This window comes from Chrysemys picta, chromosome 13 (genome assembly GCF_011386835.1).
Source record: "Chrysemys picta bellii isolate R12L10 chromosome 13, ASM1138683v2, whole genome shotgun sequence".
NCBI lineage: Eukaryota > Metazoa > Chordata > Testudines > Emydidae > Chrysemys > Chrysemys picta.
Genome location: NC_088803.1, coordinates 1584315 through 1606818, shown reverse-complemented (window position 1 = coordinate 1606818; position 22504 = coordinate 1584315). Strand labels below are relative to the sequence as shown.

At 42.1% G+C, this 22504-nt stretch overlaps 1 gene segment (V, D, J or C); it reads right to left on the bottom strand.

The window, feature by feature from the left end:
- LOC101932230 (T cell receptor alpha chain MC.7.G5-like) overlaps positions 1–20700 on the bottom strand; it is a 57465-nt gene extending 36765 nt beyond the window's left edge. The window contains 1 exon segment of the C gene segment in view: positions 18669–20700. Coding sequence covers positions 18669–18759 — 91 coding nt within the window.
- Between the last annotated feature and the right edge of the window lie 1804 nt (positions 20701–22504).

The window sequence follows — 22504 nt, the reverse complement described above, 5'->3', positions numbered from 1 at the left end:
ATCCTATCCATATAGTAGTAGCAAATATACTTACTTGGCAATACAGTCAGTCTAGTCCCTGATCCAAAGTAATATTTATAGCCTTGATTGTCACAGTATCATAGCGCTTTACATAAACCTGTGGGGTTGGATCTTCAGCTGGTGAAAGTTTCACAGCTCTCTTGACTTCAATGGAAGTCCCCTGATTTACACCAGATGGAGATCTGAGCCCATTGGCTTCAATGGAGCTATGGATAATTTACACCCACAAGGGATCTGATGCCATAACTTTAAATTGAATTCTACTTAATCTCTGAGGGTTGGACTTCAAATGGAGACAAGCCACCTACTTGGCTGGATGAAGACTTTGGTTCCCCCTCCGAAGATCAGTTTACCAACACTTGACCCAATATTCACACAATACTTACAGCCTTTACTAAAACCTTCCACCTTGATCACTTCTTCTGCCCATGACTCCCTCTCACCTATTTCATTTATTACCCTTCTTTTCCATACTGTGCCCTAGGTCTCAACAAAAGGGATCAAGTCAGGGCTTAAATTCAGAGCTGTCCGGAGCACAGTGCCAGTAAACACTGTTAATCCCCTTGGAGTTTTCATAGTATGTTGGTGGAGGAGCATGGGGGGAGCTCCAGGAAATACTCTATGAGAATATTTCAGAGTAGCAGCCGTGTTAGTCTGTATCCGCAAAAAGAAGAACAGGAGGACTTGTGGCACCTTAGAGACTAACAAATTTATTAGAGCATAAGCTTTCGTGGACTACAGCCCACCTGTTTATGCTCTCTGTATGTGTGTGTATATATATCTCCTCAATATATGTTCCATTCTATATGCATCCGAAGAAGTGGGCTGTAGTCCACGAAAGCTTATGCTCTAATAAATTTGTTAGTCTCTAAGGTGCCACAAGTCCTCCTGTTCTTCTTTCTATGAGAATATAAGCCCTGGATCAAGTGATAAAAGTTTCATGTGATTCCTTCACCTTATTTTTCACTATACCTGTGCCAAAAAAAAAAAAAAGATTTTTTGTAGCTTTGAGGACAGTGCAATTTTAGGGTGTCCAGTCTCAGGAGTCCCTTATTAATATTACTTCCACAAACTCCTCCCCGGATCTTAGCACAACTGACGAGCTTTCATGCCAAGATATTTTTTTCAACATTTGCAAAATTTGGCTTTAAACACAAATGTAACTGCTGCTTTGACTCTTGAGGAGACAATGGTTTGTCTAGGTTCTCATATTGTCCGCGTCACCATAGTCTCTGAGCATCTTCTCTGAACTAATAACTCATCTTCCAGTCTCCTCTCCTTCCCTTTCCATACGTTTATGGTTTGTATTAAAGTGGAAGTTCATTCCTTGCGTAATTCCTTGCTCTTATGTCTCACAGGAAAAGATACATTGATTCAAAACACTTCCATAGATTCAAAGGATGAGATTTTCAAAGCTACCTGAGGGATCTGGCCACCAGGAGGGTTTGAAAATCACATCCCTCGATTTCAAGGCCAGAAGGGGCCATTATGGTCAGCGACTCTGACGTCCTGCATAACACAGGCTGGAGACTTTCACCCAACGATTCCCATAACTCCTGGTGTTTTTTTAAAGACATCCGGTCATGATTTAAAAACTCCACGCAATGGAGAATCCACCACAGCCCTTGGGAAGCTGCTCCTGTAATGAATCACCTTCACTTTAAATAAGCTGCATCTTATTTCCACTTCAAATTTTTTCTAGCATCCAGCCCCTACCTCCTGTTACAACTTTGTCTGCTGGAAGGAAGAGCCCGCACAGAAAAGGGTAGAAAAAGATCCAATTTCTGGAAGTCAAAGTTAGACAAATTCAGCCAAGAAACAAGTCACAAAGACACACAACATATGAGTGCTAGTCTGTGAACTTCTCACTCGTGCTAGTGACCAATTACTATTCATGCAAATAACTCATCAATGTGAGTAAAGGCTCTACTCTATGGCCTTTACTGAGTATAGATATATTTTCCAAACTGACCAATTGTCTTTCTTTCCCCTGCCACTACTCTGTCCAAAGAAGGAAAAAACTTACTTGGTTTAACAACAACCTTGGTCCCAGCTCCAAAGATTAGTTTGTTATTAGTCCCATAATCCCACAGTGTTTGCCACCTTTACAAGAAGTTCTACAGAGCTTCCTGAAGTGTGGGCACTTACAGATGGGTTCCCTGAGCTATTCCTGGCCAGGTTATTCCATAATTGTCCACCATGAGGTTACCTCAGCCATTCTCTGAAGCCTTTGGTAATGGCTGGAGACAGAAACCTGGGATGAGGGGATTCTTGTTCTGACCCATTCTGTTCCTATTTTTCCTTACAACATCAGTAAATATTCACCTAAGTCCTAAAAGAATGAAAAATGTAAATAGTAAAGAGACTTAATAGAGTTGAGCAGTCAGATACGATAATTACAGGCATAGTAAATAAGAGAGAGAAAGATTTTCTGGAGGGAAGGACAGCGAGACATACACAGTGAGAGAGATGAAATCAGAATATAGAGAAAGAAATATAGAAAAACAGACCAGAAAGAAAAAACGATTCCCTGAAGGGAAGGATGGATATCTAGATAGATCCCAAGACCAGAAAGGCACAACTGTGATCATTTACTCTGACCTGCTGTATAACACAGGCCAGAGAACTTCCCCACAATAATTCCTAGAGCAGAAGTTGAAGGGCCCGTGTTAAACAGGAGCTCAGACTCAATGATCACAATGGTCCTATCTGGACTTGGAATCTACGAGTCTATCTATCCTTCCCTTCTGGGAATCTTTTGTTCACTCTGTATTTCTTTCCCTCTCTTCTGGAGGGAAGAACGGACGGGTATATAGACCGATGGATAGATGCATGGACAGATGGATATGTGACCCTAGAAACAGGACTGAGCTTTGAAGACCAAAACAAATTTTAAGGCAAAGAAATTACATATGAAGGAAGGCAAATTACTCAGTCTGACAGACAACTTAGTCAAATCCCAAAGGTAGCAAATCCCAGAGGTCTAACTAGAATCCCTTTGTCTAGGAATTGCAAGGACTGGAGTGAGAGGCCCTGGCAGAGCTGGGAGGGAGAGAGAAATCCCCTGTCTAGGGTAGCAGAAAGCTGTGGGTTGGGATTGAGGGGCAGCCGCAGAACTGGGAAGGGAGCCAAGGCTTGGATTGCAAAGGGTTGTGGGTCAGAAATGAGGGGCATCAGAAAAACTTTTGTGTGGGGGAAATTCAGTTCTGTCCAGCCCTGAGTGATGTTCCAGCTCCCAAAACGTATTAAAAATAGACATGCTCAGAAACTCATAAATTCAATTAAACCACGAGTGCGGCACTTACTGGGTGCAACAAGGAGCTTTGTCCCACTCCCAAAGGTGAGTTTACCAGCACCAACATTCACACAGTGTTTCCCACTGCAACAAAAACCCTGACAGCGCTGACTAGGAACTGACCTCCCTGGGCCAGAATCGGGGAGGAAGGTGCTGCCTCCCTTACCTCAGGCAACATTTCCAATTATATTAGATGGATACCAAATGGGATATTCAAAGGAACCTAAAGGATGAAAGAATCCAAATCCCCTGGGCTCCTTTGAAAATCCAGTCACAAGAACGTATGTCGGTAAATATGTCTGCAGTATGTGAAGTAGAGTGGTCCAGGTGCTAGCCAAAGTACTTGGGAAATCCAGGTTCAAATCCCTGCTCTGCCATGGACAACTCCTGTCACTTTGAGCACGTCACGTGTACTCTCTGTGCCTCAGTCTTCCATTGGTGAAATGGGGACACTATTTCCCTACCTCACAATGGTGGTGTGTGGCTACCTACACTAGATTCATAGATGCCAAGGCCAGCAGGGACCACTGTGATCATTCCTAGAGAGGCTCTTTTAGAAAACCACCCAACCTTGATTCGATGGAGAATCCATCATGACACTTGGTAAATTGTTCCAGTGGTTAATTGCTCTCACCATTAAACATTTCCAGTCTGATTGTGTCCGGCTTCAACTTCCAGACACTGGATCATGTTAGACCTTTCTCTGCTAGACTGAAGAGCCCAATGCTGAAGATTTGTCCCCCACGTAGGCACTTACAAACTGTAAGGGAGTGACCCCTTAACCTTCTCTTTGTTCAGTTAAATAGATTGATCTCAAGTCTATCACTATAAGGTGGGTTTTCTGATCCTTTAATTGTTCTCGTGGCTCTTCTCTGAAACTTCTCCAATTTATCAACCTCCTTCAAGAGCACGTTTGCTGGTGTATCTTATGTTGTTAGGAGAGCACCGCGGTATAAACCGTAGCATCACAAGCACTCCACTGGCGGGTTGTGCTGGCCCAGCTAGATCAATAGAGCAATGCTCGCTAACCTTGTCTAGTGTAGACATCCATACAATCCGCAGCTGCTCTCATCAGGTCCTTAATGACCAAACACACATTTTTAACCAAGAACACGTTTCAGCGGAAAGGCAGAGCACTTACTTGGTCTAACAGACAATTCAGTCCCCGAGCCAAAGATTAACCTGTATCCCCCTGTGCCAGTGTTCACACAATATTTCCTGTCATCACAAAAACCCTGTAAATCACTGGGCAGAACTCAGCACCTAAAGGCTGAGTAACATCAGCAGAGCTGGGGTGTGGATCAAGGGCTGGCACAGCAGGGGCTACGGGTTGGGATTGAGGGGCACCGGATGAACTGGGGTACAGGGGGATCCCAGGGCTGGGGTAGCAGGGGCTACGGGTTGGGATTGAGGGGCACCGGATGAACTGGGGTACAGGGGGAGCCCAGGGCTGGCACAGCAGGGGTACAGGTTGGGTTTGAGAGGCATCATCAGACCTGGGAGAGGGAGAGGGAAGCTGGGGTGGGAGAGCAGGGACTGTGGGTCAGAAGAATTGAGGGGTATCGGCACAGCTGTGAAGGAAGCTCAAGCCCCATCCAGCACTGAGTAAATCTCCTACATCCATTAACAAAAATAATCCCTCCCCAAACATCTCAAAAATGGACATTCTCAGAAAGGCACAAATTCAGCTAATGCCCATCACCGTGACCCAGCAAGGGGGACTTACCGGGTTTAACAAGGAGCCTCGTCCCACTCCCAAAGCTGAGCTTATAAGTACCGTCATTCACACAGTGTTTCCCACCGTAACAAAAACACTAGCAGAGAATGGTACCTGCCCCCATGGAACCGACGCCCATGGGCCAGGAATCTAGGAGCACAATGCTGCAGCCACTACCCACCCCTTGGGCAACACACCCCGTGGTGCCCTTGAAAATCCCACCCATCAAAATGATCGATGGATAGATAATATCTACCTATCTATCTATCTATTTAAACACTAATGAAGCAATAAAACCAGCAGCTAATTTCAAGAGGGCCTTGAAGACCAAAAAGACCCTTGTACTGCAGAAGAAGTACCCATGAAGGCAGAGCACTTACTTGGTCTAACAGACAATTTGGTCCCCGAGCCAAAGACGAGCCCGTATCCCCCTGTGCCAGCATTCACACAACATTTCCCCCCATAACAAAAACCCCCGCAAATCACTTGGCAAAGATGAGCACCTCAAGGCCAGCAACATGATTCTGAAAACCAGAAATTTAATGAGGAAATATTTGTTTGTAGGATTGAGTTGCATGTGTTGGGCAGGGAGCCCACGGCTGGAATAGCAGGGGGCTATGGGTGGGGATTGAGGGACACTGGGAGATTGCAGGGAGGAGTGTAAAGGGAAAGGGAGGCTGTGGGTCAGGATTAAGGGGCATTGGAAAAGTTGGATGTGGTGTGAAGATCCCAGGGCTGGGACAGCAGTGGGGGGTTGTGAATCAGGACCGATGGGCGTTAGCTATTGTGTTGGGAGGTAGAATACCAAGACCACTCTGGGTCTGCGTTGAGGGACGTTCTGAGAGCTGTTCGTAACGTCTACTTTCAGCAGGGTGGAATCCAAATTGAACTTTCTCGCTCTCCTTTTCCTGGACACAAACTTCAGCCTCACAATTAAAAGGAAAACACCTATAAAAGCCCAAGCTGCAGCCCAGTTTTCAACTGGGAAAATTTGGGTTTCTGTCAAGTAGGAATGAAAATCAGCTACACTTACGGGGCTTCACAAGAAGTCTTGTCCCACTTCCAAATGTGAACGCGTTGTCATAGTTCACACAGTGTTTTCCACCCCCACAAAAACGTAAGAGCTGTTCCTTGTGCAAACACGAGCTCTTCAGGATGGATTAGCCAAGACATCCTTGCCTAGTGTTGATATTGTTCCATATAACGGATCAGATCCTCAGCTGGTATAAATCGGTGTAATGCCATTGATGCCAAAGATGTTACACCAATGTACAGCAGCCGGATGTATTTTATATGTCCGTCTACATCTCCCTGATTGTATTTAATAATTGTAGGTTACAGCTGGGTCCTAAGAGTCAGGACTCGTGAGTTCTATCCCCAGCTCCGAGAAAGGAATCCAGTCCAGTGACTTAAAAGGGGAGGGTTAGGACCCTGGACTCCTGGGTTCTAGTCGTACCTCTGGGATGTGAGGAGAGGGTAAGTGTGAAGGGCTCCAAATTAGGATTCCTAAATTCTGTCCTTAGTTTTGGGGGACATTATGGAGTCCAGTGGCAAGAGAAGCATGGGCTGGGCGTCCAGACACTTGGGTTCTAGCCCCTGCTCAGAGAGAGGAATCTGTCTTGAAGGACTGAGAATCAGGATGCTTGGGATGAATTCCCTGCTCTGGGTGATAGCAGGGTCTAGTGTGTTAGAGAGGGCGGAGGGCTGGGAGTCAGGACACCTGGGTTCTATCCCCAGCTTGGACAGGGGAGTGGAGTCTAGTGGTTGCTCACATAGACTGAAATGTTTCTGCTCTCAGTTAAACATAATTAGGTGCAATGGGGGAGATTCTTTGAATGATATTAAAGGCAGGTGCCGAATGCCCGTGGACTTAGATTGGAGCTGTATTGTCATTTGTGCCTTGTCCCTCTCTGTGCATAAGATAAACCTAACTAAATAAACCACAAGTTCAACCAACTCTTTGGAAAGCTAATTCACCTTTTTAAAAATGGATCTTGATTAAAAATACTAAAAACACTTACTTGGCCTCACAATCAGTCTCGTTCCTTTCCCAAAAGTCACTCTATCGTTCCCAGTATACACACAGCAATTTGCACCATAACAAAAACACTAGCTGTCACTCTAAGGAGTACTAGCACAGAGTTTTCTCAACCGGAGTCAATTTTAAACAGAAGTAAAGTTATTGTCAATTGATGTAGCTTCTATGACTTGGAGGGACCGATGCTGAGTTACACCAGCTAAGAATCTGGCCCATTGTTTTATCTGAGATACATTTTGTTCTAAGATAAAATACAATATGGGACAATCCCACAACTGTTGTAAATCAACATAACTCCCTTGAAGTCAATGGCATTGTGGGTCATAATTTTGAAGATACTAGGTGCCAAAAATACAGATCTGCACCTAATGGGCTTCTCAGAAAATTTCCACCCCAAAATATCCTGAAATAGCATTTATTTTTACCCTCCAAACACCGAGTGAAAGGAAAAGCACTTACTAGGCTTTATCAGTAGCTGAGTTCCACCTCCAAAGATGGGTTTCTGTGCATCATTAGTCACACAGCATGTACCACCATAACAAAAACTTCTAGGGCATGTCTCACCTATATCACAGTGTTATTTACTCCCATAACGATCTATAGCTTAGATTTGTGTATTGTTTATAGAGCTGATCCAAAAATGTAAATAATTTTCTGTGGGAAATTTTGAAAAAAAATCATTTCCCCAACTTTCCTGCCCTTTTTTAGTTTTGTGTTGCAAAAACTAAAACTAAATAGTTTTGATTTTCAAATACCAATTTACACAAACAAAACCCTCAATTTTCGATCACCACATTTTATTTCCCCAAAGTGAAAATGATTAGCAAAACAGGTAGTTTCCATGTTTTTCATCTAAAAAATTTGGAGTATTTTGACCAAAATGAACATTTCAAAGTTTTAATTAGTGTGCAAACGACAGCTTTCATGGTGTGTGTGTGTGTGTGTGTGTGTGTGTGTGTGTGTGTGTGTGTGTGAAGTGCCACTTCAACATTGTACCTTAGAAAGGAGGGGTAGGATTTGTTTTTGTTATAGCAGCAGTACTTACGAGCCCTGTTCAGGAACCAGGACCTGTGGTGCTAGGTGCTGTACAAACACCCGACAGAAAGACAATCCTTTCCCATAGCGCTTATTTGAAGTACAAGATGAGGGGGATACAAACACTCCAACAGGGAAGCACAAGGAAGCAATAAGACCAGGTTCAAAACCACCTCTGGTATTTGGCTAACCAATTTTATCCAAAATTCTTGGGTGACTTTGGAAATATCATTTTAACTGTTAAACTATCCCACAGAGTATCAGTTCTTTGCTTCCTGTCCAGAGGATCAATACAAGGCCAACAAACCATGTTGGAGCTGCATTCACCCTCAAGCTCAGCTCTGAATGAGTCATAACTTTTGTACTGACCCCCTCTGCACAAAGGTGAATTTCACCCTCCCGGATTTGCCATCCTTGGAGGAGACCTGGTGTTACAAATGATAAAAGACTAGAGCTGGTGGAAAGATTTTAAAAAATCATCCTGAATTCGGATGAAAAGCAACATTTCAAAAAAAACTGTGAAATGAAATTTCAACAAATAATTCATTTTGAATCATTCAAAAGGTTTTGGTTTTAACCCTTTATTTGTAATTTTTTAAAAATATGAAATAAAATAAAATTCAAACCAAAAATGGTGTCATAATGAAAAATCTAAAAGGGACACTGATAGTTTTGATTTTTTTCCCCCCCAAAATGTACTTCAGCAAAACCAACATATTTTCATGGGGCGGAGGGGGGGGGGGGGGAAGGTTTTGTCTAAATTACATTTTCTGATGGAAAAACTGTTTTCAAACCAGCCCTGCTTCAGAGGCCATACAGCAGGAGAAATTAAGGAAGGGAACTTACTTGGAATGACAACCAGTCTAGTTCCACTTCCAAACACTGGCTTGTACCCACTTGTGGTCCCACAGTGGTCTCTGCCATGATAAAAATCTATCTACTGCAGAGGCCAGGGGGGCATGTTGTGCGATAGAGTGAAAGGAGAAAAGCATGCTGGGATTTTCAGAGAGGCCACTGGAATTCAGTCGGAGTCAGGTGCCTAAACCCCTTAGTCATCTCTGAAAATCACAGCATGAATATTCTCACCCAGACTCTCAGCAGGTGTAAATTGTCACTGTTTCATTGACTTAAATAGAGCCACACCAGTTTATTTATAGATTAAAAAAAAAAATTAAAGGCATCTAAGTCTCATAAGGTTGCTTGGAAAAGCCAAGTCTTATTTTCCTTCTGCTTCAGTTCTCCTGTCTGTAAAATGAGCATAACAATACTTCCTTCCTCCTAGCCTTTCTCTATTTACACAGTTTGCTCTGCCTGTTTTAATGTGTTTGTACAGCGCCCAGCACAATGGTGCTAGGCTTGCCAACCCTCTGGGATTGTCCTGGAGTCTCCAGGAATTAAAGATTAATCTTTCATTAAAGATTATGACATGTGATGAAACCTCCAGGAATACGTTCAACCAAAGCTGGCAGCCCTACATGGTGCCCTGACGTGAACTGAGGCTGTAGGCACTAGTCTGCTAAGAAGGGCTCAGATAGTACAATCATGAGGACCTCCAGGTAGATAAGTAGGAGCATAATAGAGACCCTGTTTCTTGACACAGCTAACATGAGAAGTGGACAGATCTGTGGTGGATATTCTACAACAGGGGTCGGCAACCTTTGGCACACGGCTCGCCAGGCTAAGCACCCTGGCGGGCCTGACCGGTTTGTTTACCTTCTGTGTCCGCTGGTTGGGTGGACTGTGGCTGCCACTGGCTGCGGTTCGCCGCTCCTGGCCAATGGGGGCCGTGGGAAGCTGCGGCCAGCACATCCCTTGGCCCGCGCCACTTCCGGCAGCCCCCATTGGCCTGGAGTGGCAAACCACGGCCAGTGGGAGCCATGATCCACCCAACCTGTGGACGTGGCAGGTAAACAAACTTACCCGGACCGCCAGGTGCTTACCCTGGCGAGCCGCATGCCAAAGGTTGCCGACCCCTGTTCTACAATCAGGAAGAAGCCTGCCATGGTCCCAGCAGAGAGAACCTAATAGATCTTCCATTCTCTACCTCCCGTTGTGCCAACACCATAACCACCAATTGTCTGTGGTATTTTTATACAAACTCTCTAGCAGCAACAAAAACAAAGCCACTTACTTGGCATAACAAGGAGTTTGGTGCCAACTCCAAAGGCGAGCTGTGCAAAGCCGCTTCCCAAATTCACACAGCAACACGTAGCTTTACATTAACCATGGAGAGACAATTTCCCTTCTACCAGATGACACGTCCAATTGCGATGGTGGCCAATATAGAGATCTACATTGCTAGGCCAGGTCTAGGGTAAATTGATGCAATGATATTGAAGTTAACAGAGTTGAGGCTGTGGCCCAGAGAGTTTGGTTGGACAATTACATTGTCTAAAATGGATATGTGAAACAGAGTTGCCACATGACTGAGACATCTAACTATGGATCAGAAAAAGGCTGAATTCTACTCCTGGAAGCACTGTGACTTTTTTTGCTGCTCAGATATGACAATGATCAATGACACTATAAGAAGATTAGACAGATACTCCACCTCATTTCAAATCCTTTCTGCCCCTTGTGTGTTTCTCTTAATTTCTCACTCCTTCTGCTCTTATATTTTATTGATCACTTTAATAAAAGGGAATTATGCCTCATTTCCAAGGGGACTTGATAGGGAGTTAAGTGCCTAATTCTCATTGGCTTTCATAGATTCTGAGGTCAGAAAGGACCACTGTGATCATCTAGCCTGACCGCCTACAGAACACTGGCCAGAGAAATTCCCCAAAAATATTCCAGTTGGAACTAACCTATACCTATGAGAACTGGAGGTCCAATTCTTTGAGATGTTTTTGAAAATCCCATATAACGTTCCAAAGACTTACTTGGCTTTACAATTAGTTGTGTTCCAGATCCAAAGATGAGCTTGAATTCATTGTTACTCACAGTGATAAAACCCATGACAAAAAGACTCACCTCTAGTCTTCTCAAAAATCACTGATGTTCATATTTTCAAAGCTACCCAAGAGATTCCAAGGCCCATTTCCAATAATACAAATTAGGCTTTTAAATCCATTAGCTATTTACGAGCATATCTTGGATATTATCACCTACCAGGTTCCACGGTCAATTTTGTTCCACTCCCAAAGATCAATTTCCTACTTGCTCCTGAAGACACACAGTGATGCATCCAATAACAAGAACTAAGTGCGGTCACTGTGCATTGTCATCTCTTTGAATTTATGGCTCTTGGGATGTACACATGAATTTTACCTTCAAAGAAGGTTCTAAAAGAAAAAAGTACAGTCCAGTATCTCATCCCATAACAGAGCAACCTGTGATTGATTGACCTACCTATCTACCTACCTATTATAGTATCTGAGCCCTTCTTATAATTTCACTTATTTCAACTATATTGTATTCTACAAACTCTAGGAATCAAACCCACTTTCTTCTGGATTACAGATACTTATTTAAAATAACAACTATAATACTTTTGTGCTGTTCCGTCCGCAACTATGCATTCAATTAAAATGCTAAAGAAAAAACACTTACTCGGTATTACAGAGAGTTTCGTTCCCTTCCCAAAGATGAGCTTTGTGTTGCCTCCTCCATAATTCCCACAGCAACACACAGCCTTACAATAACCAAGCCCTTCGCTCCACAGTGGGAGACTCATCACATTCCATCTTTGTTTACAAAAGCCATGATCCACAGGCCATTGAGATCTTTGGAAAGAATCTCATTGGCTTTAATTGCTTTTAGATCAGGCCCATAGGAGAGAAAGGGGAAACTTACCATGTAACATTATTAATCATTTTATTTCCATAGTGAAATGGAGTATTGGTCCATAAACTCATTGGTGCTACATCCCCAACCTGATACATCATGTTGAAAACTCCAGGACAGGAGGTATGTTAAAGCAATGGATTTCTATCTGTGTGTCCATCTATCTACATAGGTATATTGAGCTATCCATCTGTACAGCACACTATCCCCCATCTAGCTAGCTAGCTAGCAGATAATCTAGATAGATTTAGCTCTCTATCCCCACATCTATCTATCTATCTATCTATCTATCTATCTATCTATCTATCTATCTATCTATCTATCTATCCCCATACACCCCCTCTATCTATCTGTCCATCCAAATTGTAAGACTGCCTCTAAAAACTCTGATTTTGAATGTGATTTAGATATATTACATTATACATACTGTGCAGTATAAAACCACTTACTTGGTTTTACAGACAGTTTGGTCCCTTTCCCAAAGATGTTGCTTCCCCCATAGTTCCCACAGCAATAGAGAACCTTACAAGAACCATATATGGGAGAGAGTGAACCTATTCCTCCACAAAGAAAGGTTTCCTACCTTTCCATCTTTGCTGCTATAACATAGAAGATTAAGGGCCCAGGGACTAGGAATTGTTTTCTTCTCATAATAAAACTGAGTTTAGGCCCATACAACAATTACTGCCATATCCCCATCCAATTATAAATTCAGTGTTATGAACATTACTCTTCCTCTAGATTAGCCACAATGAAGTGAAGTCCTAAGTGAGTATTATGCAGAATGATCTCTGTCTTTTTATCCATCCCACATCTCGCTCTCTATGCCCACTCATTATCCATCAATACATCTCAGCAGTGATGCAAAGACAATCTTGACAGTATCTGAGCAGCTCTGGAAATTCCTAGCTCATGGCATGTATATATTGCATTTGTAGAAACTCTATTAACGCCACACCACTTACTCGGTTTGACAGAGAGTTTTGTTCCCTTTCTAAAAATTAGTTTAGTGCTGTATCCTCCAGAATCCCCCCAGCAGCTCATAGCTTTACAATGACCACACAGTGAGAAGAAAGAACATTTTCCTGTAAAGTGGAAGACTCCCAACACTTCCATCATTGGTCCAGTAACACGGGAGGGTTAAGGATCTAGCGCCAGAAGTTTAAAGGTGTTTAGGTAGATGGAGAGAGGCACCTAGTGGGAATTTCAATACAGCCTACTTGCCTAATTCAAAGGTAGTTGGGTACCGAGGTGCTTTTGGAAGGATTCCCTATCAGCACCTTCAGGTGCCGAAATACCTTTGAAAATCTGGCACTATCTTACAAATCACTTATTTTGCAAGTTGAGTTTAGATCCATACACTGGCTAAAGCCACATATCTAAATCGATACAAATTCAATACTTTGACCAGAACTGAATTTACAAATATGGGTACGTGGATTTAGGGCATCTGTTTATCTATGTTCCTCCCCAAAATCTCACCTCATTATCAGTTATTTGAAACAAACCCTTTTATATTTACAAACATCATCAGCACCTACCAGGCTTCACCACCAATGTAGTCCCACTCCCAAAGATGTATTTCCTGCTGCTTCCAGAGTTAACACCATGACACAGACAATAATAAAAACCAAGTGAACTCAATTTACATTGTCAGCTCTTTTGATGCATGTCTCTTTGCACGTATATGGGTAACACATCTAGCAATAAATCCCACACAGAGATGTCATTATAGGTGTCCCAGGTGGGCAACTTGTGATCTATCTATCTGCACACACACTCACCTAGCCATACTATCAGGATAGCAATGATATTTTTTAACCCTCTAAAACGTCATGAGACCATTTACTTTGTACAGAAGTTGCCTTAAAGAAAGTTTAGAAATAGACATATAGAAATAGCCAGACTGGCTAGGAATATCCCAGTCTCCAATCGCCAAGAATAACTAGAACCCACTATCTCGGGGGAAGGCTGGGATCTATTCCCAGTTCCTGGAAAGGAAACAAGTCCAGTGAGCTGGAGGGGGATGGGTTAGGACCCCAGGTTCCCGGGTTCTAGCCTCAGCTGTGGGACATAAGGAGAGATCTAGTGATAAGCATGGAGGGGCTGGGAATTAGGATTCCTAAATTCTGTCTTCAATTTTGGGGGGAATTATTGGATCCAGTGGCTAGGGAGTCCAGACACTTGGGTTCTAGCCCCTGCTCAGAGAGAGGAGTGCTGGCTTGAAAGTTAGAGCAGGGACTTGGAATTAGGATGCTTGGGTTGAATTCCCTCCTCTGGGAGGATAATGGGGTCTAGTGGGTTAGAGTAGGGCGGAGGGCTGGGAGTCAGGACACCTGGGCTCTATCCCTAGCTTGGGACAGGGGAGTGGAGTCCAGCGGTTGCTCGTGTAGCCCAAAATGTTTCTGCTCTCAGCTAAACATAATTAGGTGCAATGGAGGAGATTCTTTGAATGATACTAAAGGCAGGTGCCGAATGCTCATGGACTTAGATGGGAACCATGTTGTCCTTTGTGTCTTGTCCCTCTCTGTGTGTAAGATAAACCTAATAAAATAAACCCCCAGTTCAACCAACTCTCTGGAAATGAAATTCACCTTTTAAAAAAATGATTCTCGATTAAAAACACTAAAAACACTTACTTGGCCTCACAATCAATCTCGTTCCTTTCCCAAAAGTTGCTTTAGCGTTCCCAGTATTCACACAGCAATTTGCACCACAACAAAAACACCAGCTGTCACTCTAAGGAGTACTAGCACAGAGTTTTCTCAACAGGAGTCAATTTTAAACAGAAGTAAAGTTATTATAAATTGGTGTCGCGTCTATGACTTGGAGGGAATTATGTTGGTTTTATCTGAGATACATTTTGTTCTTGGATAAAATACAATACGGGCCAATTCCTCAACTGGGGTAAATCAACGCAGCTCCCTTGAAGTCCATGGTGCCGTGGGCCATATTGCTGAAGCTATTAGATGCCTACAAATGCAGATGTGCACCTGGTGGGCTTTTCAAAAGAGCCTACGCTCCTAATTCGCCAGAAATCAATGAGAGTTAGGTGCCTGGGCTCTTTTGTAAATGCCATTGCACGACTCTCTGATCTTATAGGCACCTAAATACCTTTAAAATTGGCCCTATGTTCATAGACACCAGCTGAGACTCTGACTTGCTTTTTCTACTGTTTGGAGAAACACAACATTAGGTAGCCTTATTAGCAATTGTTTTAAGTTTAATTTCAAACTGCACAAAAGAGAGACTTTTTTTTTTTACATAATGTATAGTCCATTGCCAGAGAGACACTGTTGAGACCAAGAACTGTGCTTCAAGAATTCAAGAAAGGACTGGACGTTCATATGGATAATGAAAACCTCCAGAGTTACATTAGAGAGGACAGGAAAATAGATGGGATACAGCCCCTCCCTGGAATATTTAGACTGGGGTTTTAGAAATAAAGGGGATTTGGCCATCCCATGAAACTCTGAAAATTGCATTTGGTCAGATTGCAGTTATCTGAGTGATGGTAATGTCCTTTGGAGCCTTAATCTATGCACCAAGATCACAAAACAGCATCCACACCAGACTACTCAATTAAGCATCGTGTTTTCACTCAACAAACTTCTTCACTTTTTCTGATGTATCTGAAAAAGCACCGCAAGATATCCTGAAATATCATTTCTTTCACCCTCCAAACATTGAGTGAAAGGAAAAGCACTTACTAGGTTTTATCAGAAGCTGAGTTCCACTTCCAAAGATGGGTTTGTACGCATCATTAGTCACACAGCATGTACCACCATAACAAAAACTTCTAAGACATTTCTCAACTATATCCTCTCATAACCATGTATATTTTAAATTTGTGTACTGTTTATAGAGCTGGTTCAAAATGTAAATTATTTTCTGTGGGGAAATTTTGAAAATATTTAATTTTCCCCAAATTTTTCGCATTTGCTTTTTTTAGTTTTATGTTGCAAAAACTAAAACTAGACACTTATGATTTTCAAAAACCAATTTCCACAGAAAACATTAGTTTTTGATCACCACATTTTTTCCCAAGTGAAAACGTTTAGCAAATATTGTAGTTTCCATGTTTTTCAACCAAAAAAATTCTGATCAAAATTTCAAAATTTCAAAATTTTAATTTTTTGGATAAAGACAGCTTTCACTGGGCAGGCGAGGGAGGAGGGAAGAGTGATGTTTCCACACTGCGTCTTAGAAATTAGGCTTTGTTGTTGTTATGGCAGCAGTACTTATGAGCTCTATTCGGGAACCAGGAGGACCCTGTGGTGCTAGGTGCTGTACAAACACCCGACAGAAAGACAATCCTTTCCCATAGCACTTACAATCTAAGTATAAGATGAGGGGGATACAGACAGTCCAACAGGGAAGCATAAGGAAGCAATGAGACCATGTTCAAAACCACCTCTGGTATTTGGCTAACCAATTTTATCCAAAACACTTGGGTGACTTTGAAAATATTATTTTAACTGTTAAACTATCCCACAGAGTATCAGTTCTTCACTTCCTGTGCAGAGGATCAATACAAGGCCAACAAACCAGGTGTATGCCACATTAGCACTCAAACTAAGCTTTAAATGATTCATAACTTTTGTGCTGACCCCCTCTGCAGAAAGGTGAATTTCACCCTCATGGATTTGCTAACCTTGGAGGAGAAATGATATTACAAATGATATGTGCTTAAGACTAGAAAGATTTTTCAAAAAACCCTTCCTCAACTGGGATGAAAAAAATTTTCAAAAAAATTTGTGAAATATAATTCCAAAAAATAATTCATTTTGGGTCATTCAAAAGGTTTTGGTTTTCACCCTTTATGTTTAAATTTTCAAATATGAAATAAAGTGATTTTTTGAAAAAGTTTCATAATGAAAAATCAAAAAGGGACACTAATATTTCTTAATTTTTCTAATAGAATTTTTCATAGAGACCAAGTTGGTTGGTTTCATAGAGAAAAAGTTGGTTTTCTCTAAATCACATTTTCTGATGGAAAAACTGTTTTAATGAAAATTTTCCACCCAGCCCTGCTTCAGAGGCCATACAGCAGGAGAAATTAAGGACGGGAGCTTACTTGGAATGACAACCAGTCTAGTTCCACTTCCAAACACTGGCTTATTGTACCCACTTGTGGTCCCACAGTGGTCTCTGCCATGACAAAAATCTATCTCCTGCAGAGGCCGGGGGGGCATGTTGTGCGATAGAGTGCAGGGAGAAATGCATGCTGGGATTTTCAAAGAGGCCACTGGAATTCAGTGGGAGTCAGGTGCCCAAACCCCTCAGTGGTCCCTGAAAATCACAGCATGAATCTTTTGGCCCAGAACGTTAGCACGTTTTTAACTGTCACAGCTACATTGACTTCCATGGAGCCACACCAGTTTATGCATAGATTTAAAACAATTAAAGGCATCCAAGTCCCACAGGTTGCTTGGAAAACCCAGTTTTAATTTCTCTCTGCTTCAGTTCCCCAAACCTGTAAAATGGGCAGAACGATGCTTCCTTCCTCCCACCCGGTGTGTGTACACTTCCACAGCTCACTCTTTGTGGGCAGGGACGGTTTTAATGTGTTTGTACAGCACCCAGCACAATGGCACTAGACTTGCCAACCCTCCAGGATTGTCCTGGAGTCTCCAGGAATTAAAGATTCATCTTTAATTAAAGATTATGACATGTGATGAGATCTCCAGGAATACATCCAGCCAAAGCTGGCAACCCTACATGGCGCCCTGGCATGAATTGAGGCTGTAGGCACTAGTCTGCTAAGAAGGGCTCAGATAGTACAATCATGAGGACCTCCGGGTAGATAAGTAGGAGCATAATAGATACCCTGTTTCTTGACACAGCTAACATGAGAAGTGGACAGATCTGTGGCAGATATTCTACAATCAGGAAGAAACCTGCAGTGCTCCCAGGTGAGGGAACCTAACAGATCTTCCATTCTCTACCTCCCATTGTGCCAACACCATAACCACCAATTGTCTGTGATATTTTGATACAAACTCCCTAGCAACAACCAAAACCAAAGCCACTTACTTGGCATAACAAGGAGTTTGGTGCCAACTCCAAAGGTGAGCTGTGCAAGGCCACCTCCAGAATTCACACAGCAACATGCTGCCTTACAATAACCATGGAGAGACCATTTCCCTTCTACCAGATGACACATCACATTGCGATGGTGGCTAATATAAAGATCTACATTGCTAGGCCAGGTGCTCATTCTAGGGTAAATTGATGCAATGATATTGAAGTTAACAGAGTTGAGGCTCTGGCCATGAGAGTTTGGCTGGACAATTACAATCGGGATATGTAAAATGGAGTTGCCACATGGCTGAGACATCTAACTATGGATCAGAAAAAGGCTAAATTCTACTCCTGGAAGCACTGTGACTTTTTTTCCTGCTCAGATATGACAGTGATCAATGACACTATAAGAAGATTAGACCGATACTCCACCTCATTTCAAATCCTTTCTGCCCCTTGTGTGTTTCTCTTAATTTCTCACTCCTTCTGCTCTTATATTTTATTTATCACTTTAATAAAAGGGAATTATGCCTCATTTCCAAAGAGATTTGATAGGGAGTTAAGTGCCAAATTCTCATTGGCTTTCATAGATTCTGAGGTCAGAAAGGACCACTGTGATCATCTAGTCTGACCGCCTGCAGAACACAGGCCAGAGAAATTCCCCCAAAATATTCCTGTTGGAACTAAAGTATATCTATGACTAACTCCCGGAGATGTTTTTGAAAATCCCATATTACATTCCAAATACTTACTTGGCTTTACAATTAGTTGTGTCCCAGATCCAAGGATGAGCTTCAAGTTATTGTTACCCACAGTGATAAAAGCCGTGACAAAAAGGCTCATCTCTAGTCTTCTCAAAAACCATTGATGCTCATATTTTCAAAGCTACCCAAGGGACTCTGCAGCCTATTTCCAATAATACAAATTAGGCTTTCAAATCCATTAGATATTTACCAGCATATCTTTAATATCACCTACCAGGTTCCACAGTCAATTTCGTCCCACTCCCAAAGATCAATTTCCAACCTGCTCCTGAAGACACACAGTGACACATCCAATAACAAGAACTAAGTGCGGTCACTGTGCAGCATCATCTCTTTGAATTTATGGCTCTTGGGATGTACACATGAAATTTACCTTCAAAGAAGGTTCCAAAAGAAAAAAGTATAGTTCAGTATCTCATCCCATAACGGAACAACCTGTGATGGATTGATCTACCTACCTACCTACCTATTATAGTACGTGAACCCTTCTTATAATTTCACTTATTTCAACTATAACGTATTCTACAAACTCTAGGGACTCAAACCCACTTTCTTCTGCATGACAGATAGTTATTTAAACTAACAGCTATTATAGCTTTGAACTGTCCACAACTGTGCATTCAATTAAAATGCTAAAGCAAAACCACTTACTGGGTGTTACAGAGAGTTTCGTTCCCTTCCCAAAGATGAGCTTCGCAATGCCTGTTCCATAAATGCCACAGCAAAACACAGCCTTACAATAACCATGCACAGGGGACATAGCTCACTGCTCCACAGTGGAAGACTTGTTAAATCCCCTTCTTTGTTCAGAAAAGACATGATCCAAAGGCCATTGAGGTCTTTGGAAAGAGTTCCATTAACTTTAATTGCTTTTAGATCAGGCCCACAGGAGAGAAGAGGAAAACTTACCATATAATAATATTATTGATCGTTTTATTTCCATACTGAAATGGAGTATTGGTCCATAAACTCATTGGTGCTATGTCCCCAACCTGATACATCATGTTGAAAACTCCAGGACAGGAGGTATGTTAAAGCAATGGATTTCTATCTGTGTGTCTATCTATCTACATAGATATATTTAGCTATCCATCTGTACAGCACTCTATCCCCCATCTAGCTAGCTAGCTAGCAGACAATCTCCACACATATCTATCTATCCCCGTACACACACACCTAGCTGCACAATAAGGACAGCAATGATATTTTTAATCCTCTAAAACTTCATGAGACCAGTCAGTTGGTACAAAAGTTGCCTTAAAAAAAAAGCTTATTTTTCCCAAGGGGTTCTGGATATGTTTTAAGGACACTAAATTAACCAATCACAGCTGTTGAAATAAATGACCACGCTGAATTCCCTGGTTCATGTCATTACTATCGACTGTCTGTAATTAGAGGGACATTTGGACTAAATTCGTCACAGGTGTAACTCCATTCAGATCAGTCAATTTAATAAAGGGGAGAGTTTAGCCCAATCAAACATAACTCACCACCTCCTATTAGAAATAGAAACACAGGAATAGCCAGACTGGATAAGACCACCTTGCCCAGGCTCCAGCAATAACTAGAACCCGCTATCTCAGAGGAAGGTACAACAGCCCCTACTTAGGGAGTGATGTGGTAGTCTGATGTTTCTCCCTAATGCCACATCATTTAGTGGCGGGGGCCTGCGGGGAAGCAGGCAGACTTATAGCTCTGTTGCATTCCACCCTCCCTGATATGATTCTGCGCTGGGTGAGATTTTCAAAAGTTCCAGTGTGAGTTAGGCACCTAACTCCCGGGGACTTGCAGTTGGGCATAGGCACCTAACTGGTGTAGATTCTTTTGAAAATCTCACCCGTAATCCATATACGAGGAAGTTTTTAAAGGCACCTAATGGATTTAGGAGCATTCGTTCCATTACAAATCAATGACATTTATGCTCCTAAATCCCAGAGGTACTTTGAACACCCCCCGCCCCAATAATCAATGAGGTTATATAACAGGCTTGCTTGCAGTAACAGGGGAGTGGACTCAGTGTCCCAGGAGGCCCCTTCCAGCCCTATGTTCCTAAATAGCCAATCATTTAAAAAAAAATCCTGTCAAGCTCAATGGTATCATGGGGCAGTGAGTTCCACAAGCTAATTTTGTATAAGTATTTTAAACTCTTTTAAATGTGCTGCCTCTCATGTTTTATCGAACACCCTCTTGTTCTTGCCTTATTAGACATATTACTGATACTTACTAGGATTCACTATGAGCTTTGTTCCCTTTGCAAAGATAAAGTTGTAGTTGTTATTGTTCACAGTAATAAAAACCTTAACGAAAACCTCGCTTAGCACCTCTGAAAAGCGCTTTCCAGAGCTGACACGAACGAGTGAACCAACAAAGGGGCACAATCAATGAATCTTCTTTTAAAAATACATGAAGGTCGTGATCAGCTCATGACGGGACTAGATCCTCAGCTAGGGTAAACTACCATCGTTTCATTCAATTCAATCAGCTGAGCCGATTTCCAAACAACTGGAGATATGGCCTAAACTTTTCCTACCAGCTCTACAGAAAAATGATCTCACCTGAAGAAAGAAAGGTTATTTTAACCAAAGGAGTTACTCACAGTAAAGTAAAGTATTGGGTTGGCCGTGTTAGTCTGTATCCACAAAAACAACAAGGAGTCCAGTGGCACCTTAAAGACTAACAGATTTATTTGGGCATAAGTTTTCGTGGGTAGAAAAACCACACTCCATGCATCTGAAGAAGTGGTTTTTTTACCCACGAAAGCTTATGCCCAAATAAATCTGTTAGTCTTTAAGGTGCCACCAGACTCCTTGTTATAATAATGTAGTTTGACCAAAAGCATAACAAAAGAGTTTAGATTAGATTAGATTAGATTAGATTAGATTAGATAATAAACTTGCCATCCAGTAGTTGTCAATCAAGCCACAGTTCATGAATAAACTTAACCCAATGAATAATCTTTACAGAAATCGGAGTAAAGGTAGAACCAATAGATATAATTCACAGTAATATTAGTGGGGCTCAACGAATTTCCTATTTTTGCAGGATAGACAGGTTATCAGTGGAGTAGAAATTCCTATACCAAACAGGAGATGTAGGAGCCAAACTTTCTTTTGGTTCAAATCCATTGACTTAATGGAGTTACATGAGCAGAGGATTTAGCCCAAGCCATGTAACCACTATCTGATGAGACTGTCTGTGAGCTAGTCTGTCCTCACTAGGAGGAAACAGGTAGGTTTGTAGAATTCCTGCCTGGCTCATAGTTATTATTAGCAAACATATTTACATCCTGATTCTGCGACCCTTCTGTCCAATGAGCAAGATCCTTGGCTGGTGTGAAACCGAATAGCTCCTTTGACCTCAGTGGGTGTACTCCAGGAGCAAGGGGCTACTCAGAATGATTTAGGAGAATGGCAAAATCTTGTATTTTTCCAATGAAACATCTGCCCGTATCCATGCCTACCTGGATTCACCGTTAATTTTGTGCCTTTGCCAAAAGTGAGTTTCCAGTTCGATCCAGAAGCCACACAGTGACATACCCAGTAACAAAAACCCCAGTGCTGGGATTTCAAAGCACGCCTACTGAGGGAGAATCATAGATTTTTAAGGCCAGAAGGGACCATTAGAACATCCAGTCTGACCTACATGGAATTTCAGTGGGAATTGGGCACCTAATTCCCTTAGGCTCTTTTGAACACCTCAACTCCATTTTACTGTCGACTTCTCCTCCTGAATCTAGTCTCACAAATGAAAGCAACAGATCAATAAAAAGTGAGGCAAATGAAAAAGACTGCCAAGCAATTCTTCGTAGAAAAAACATTTTTTGT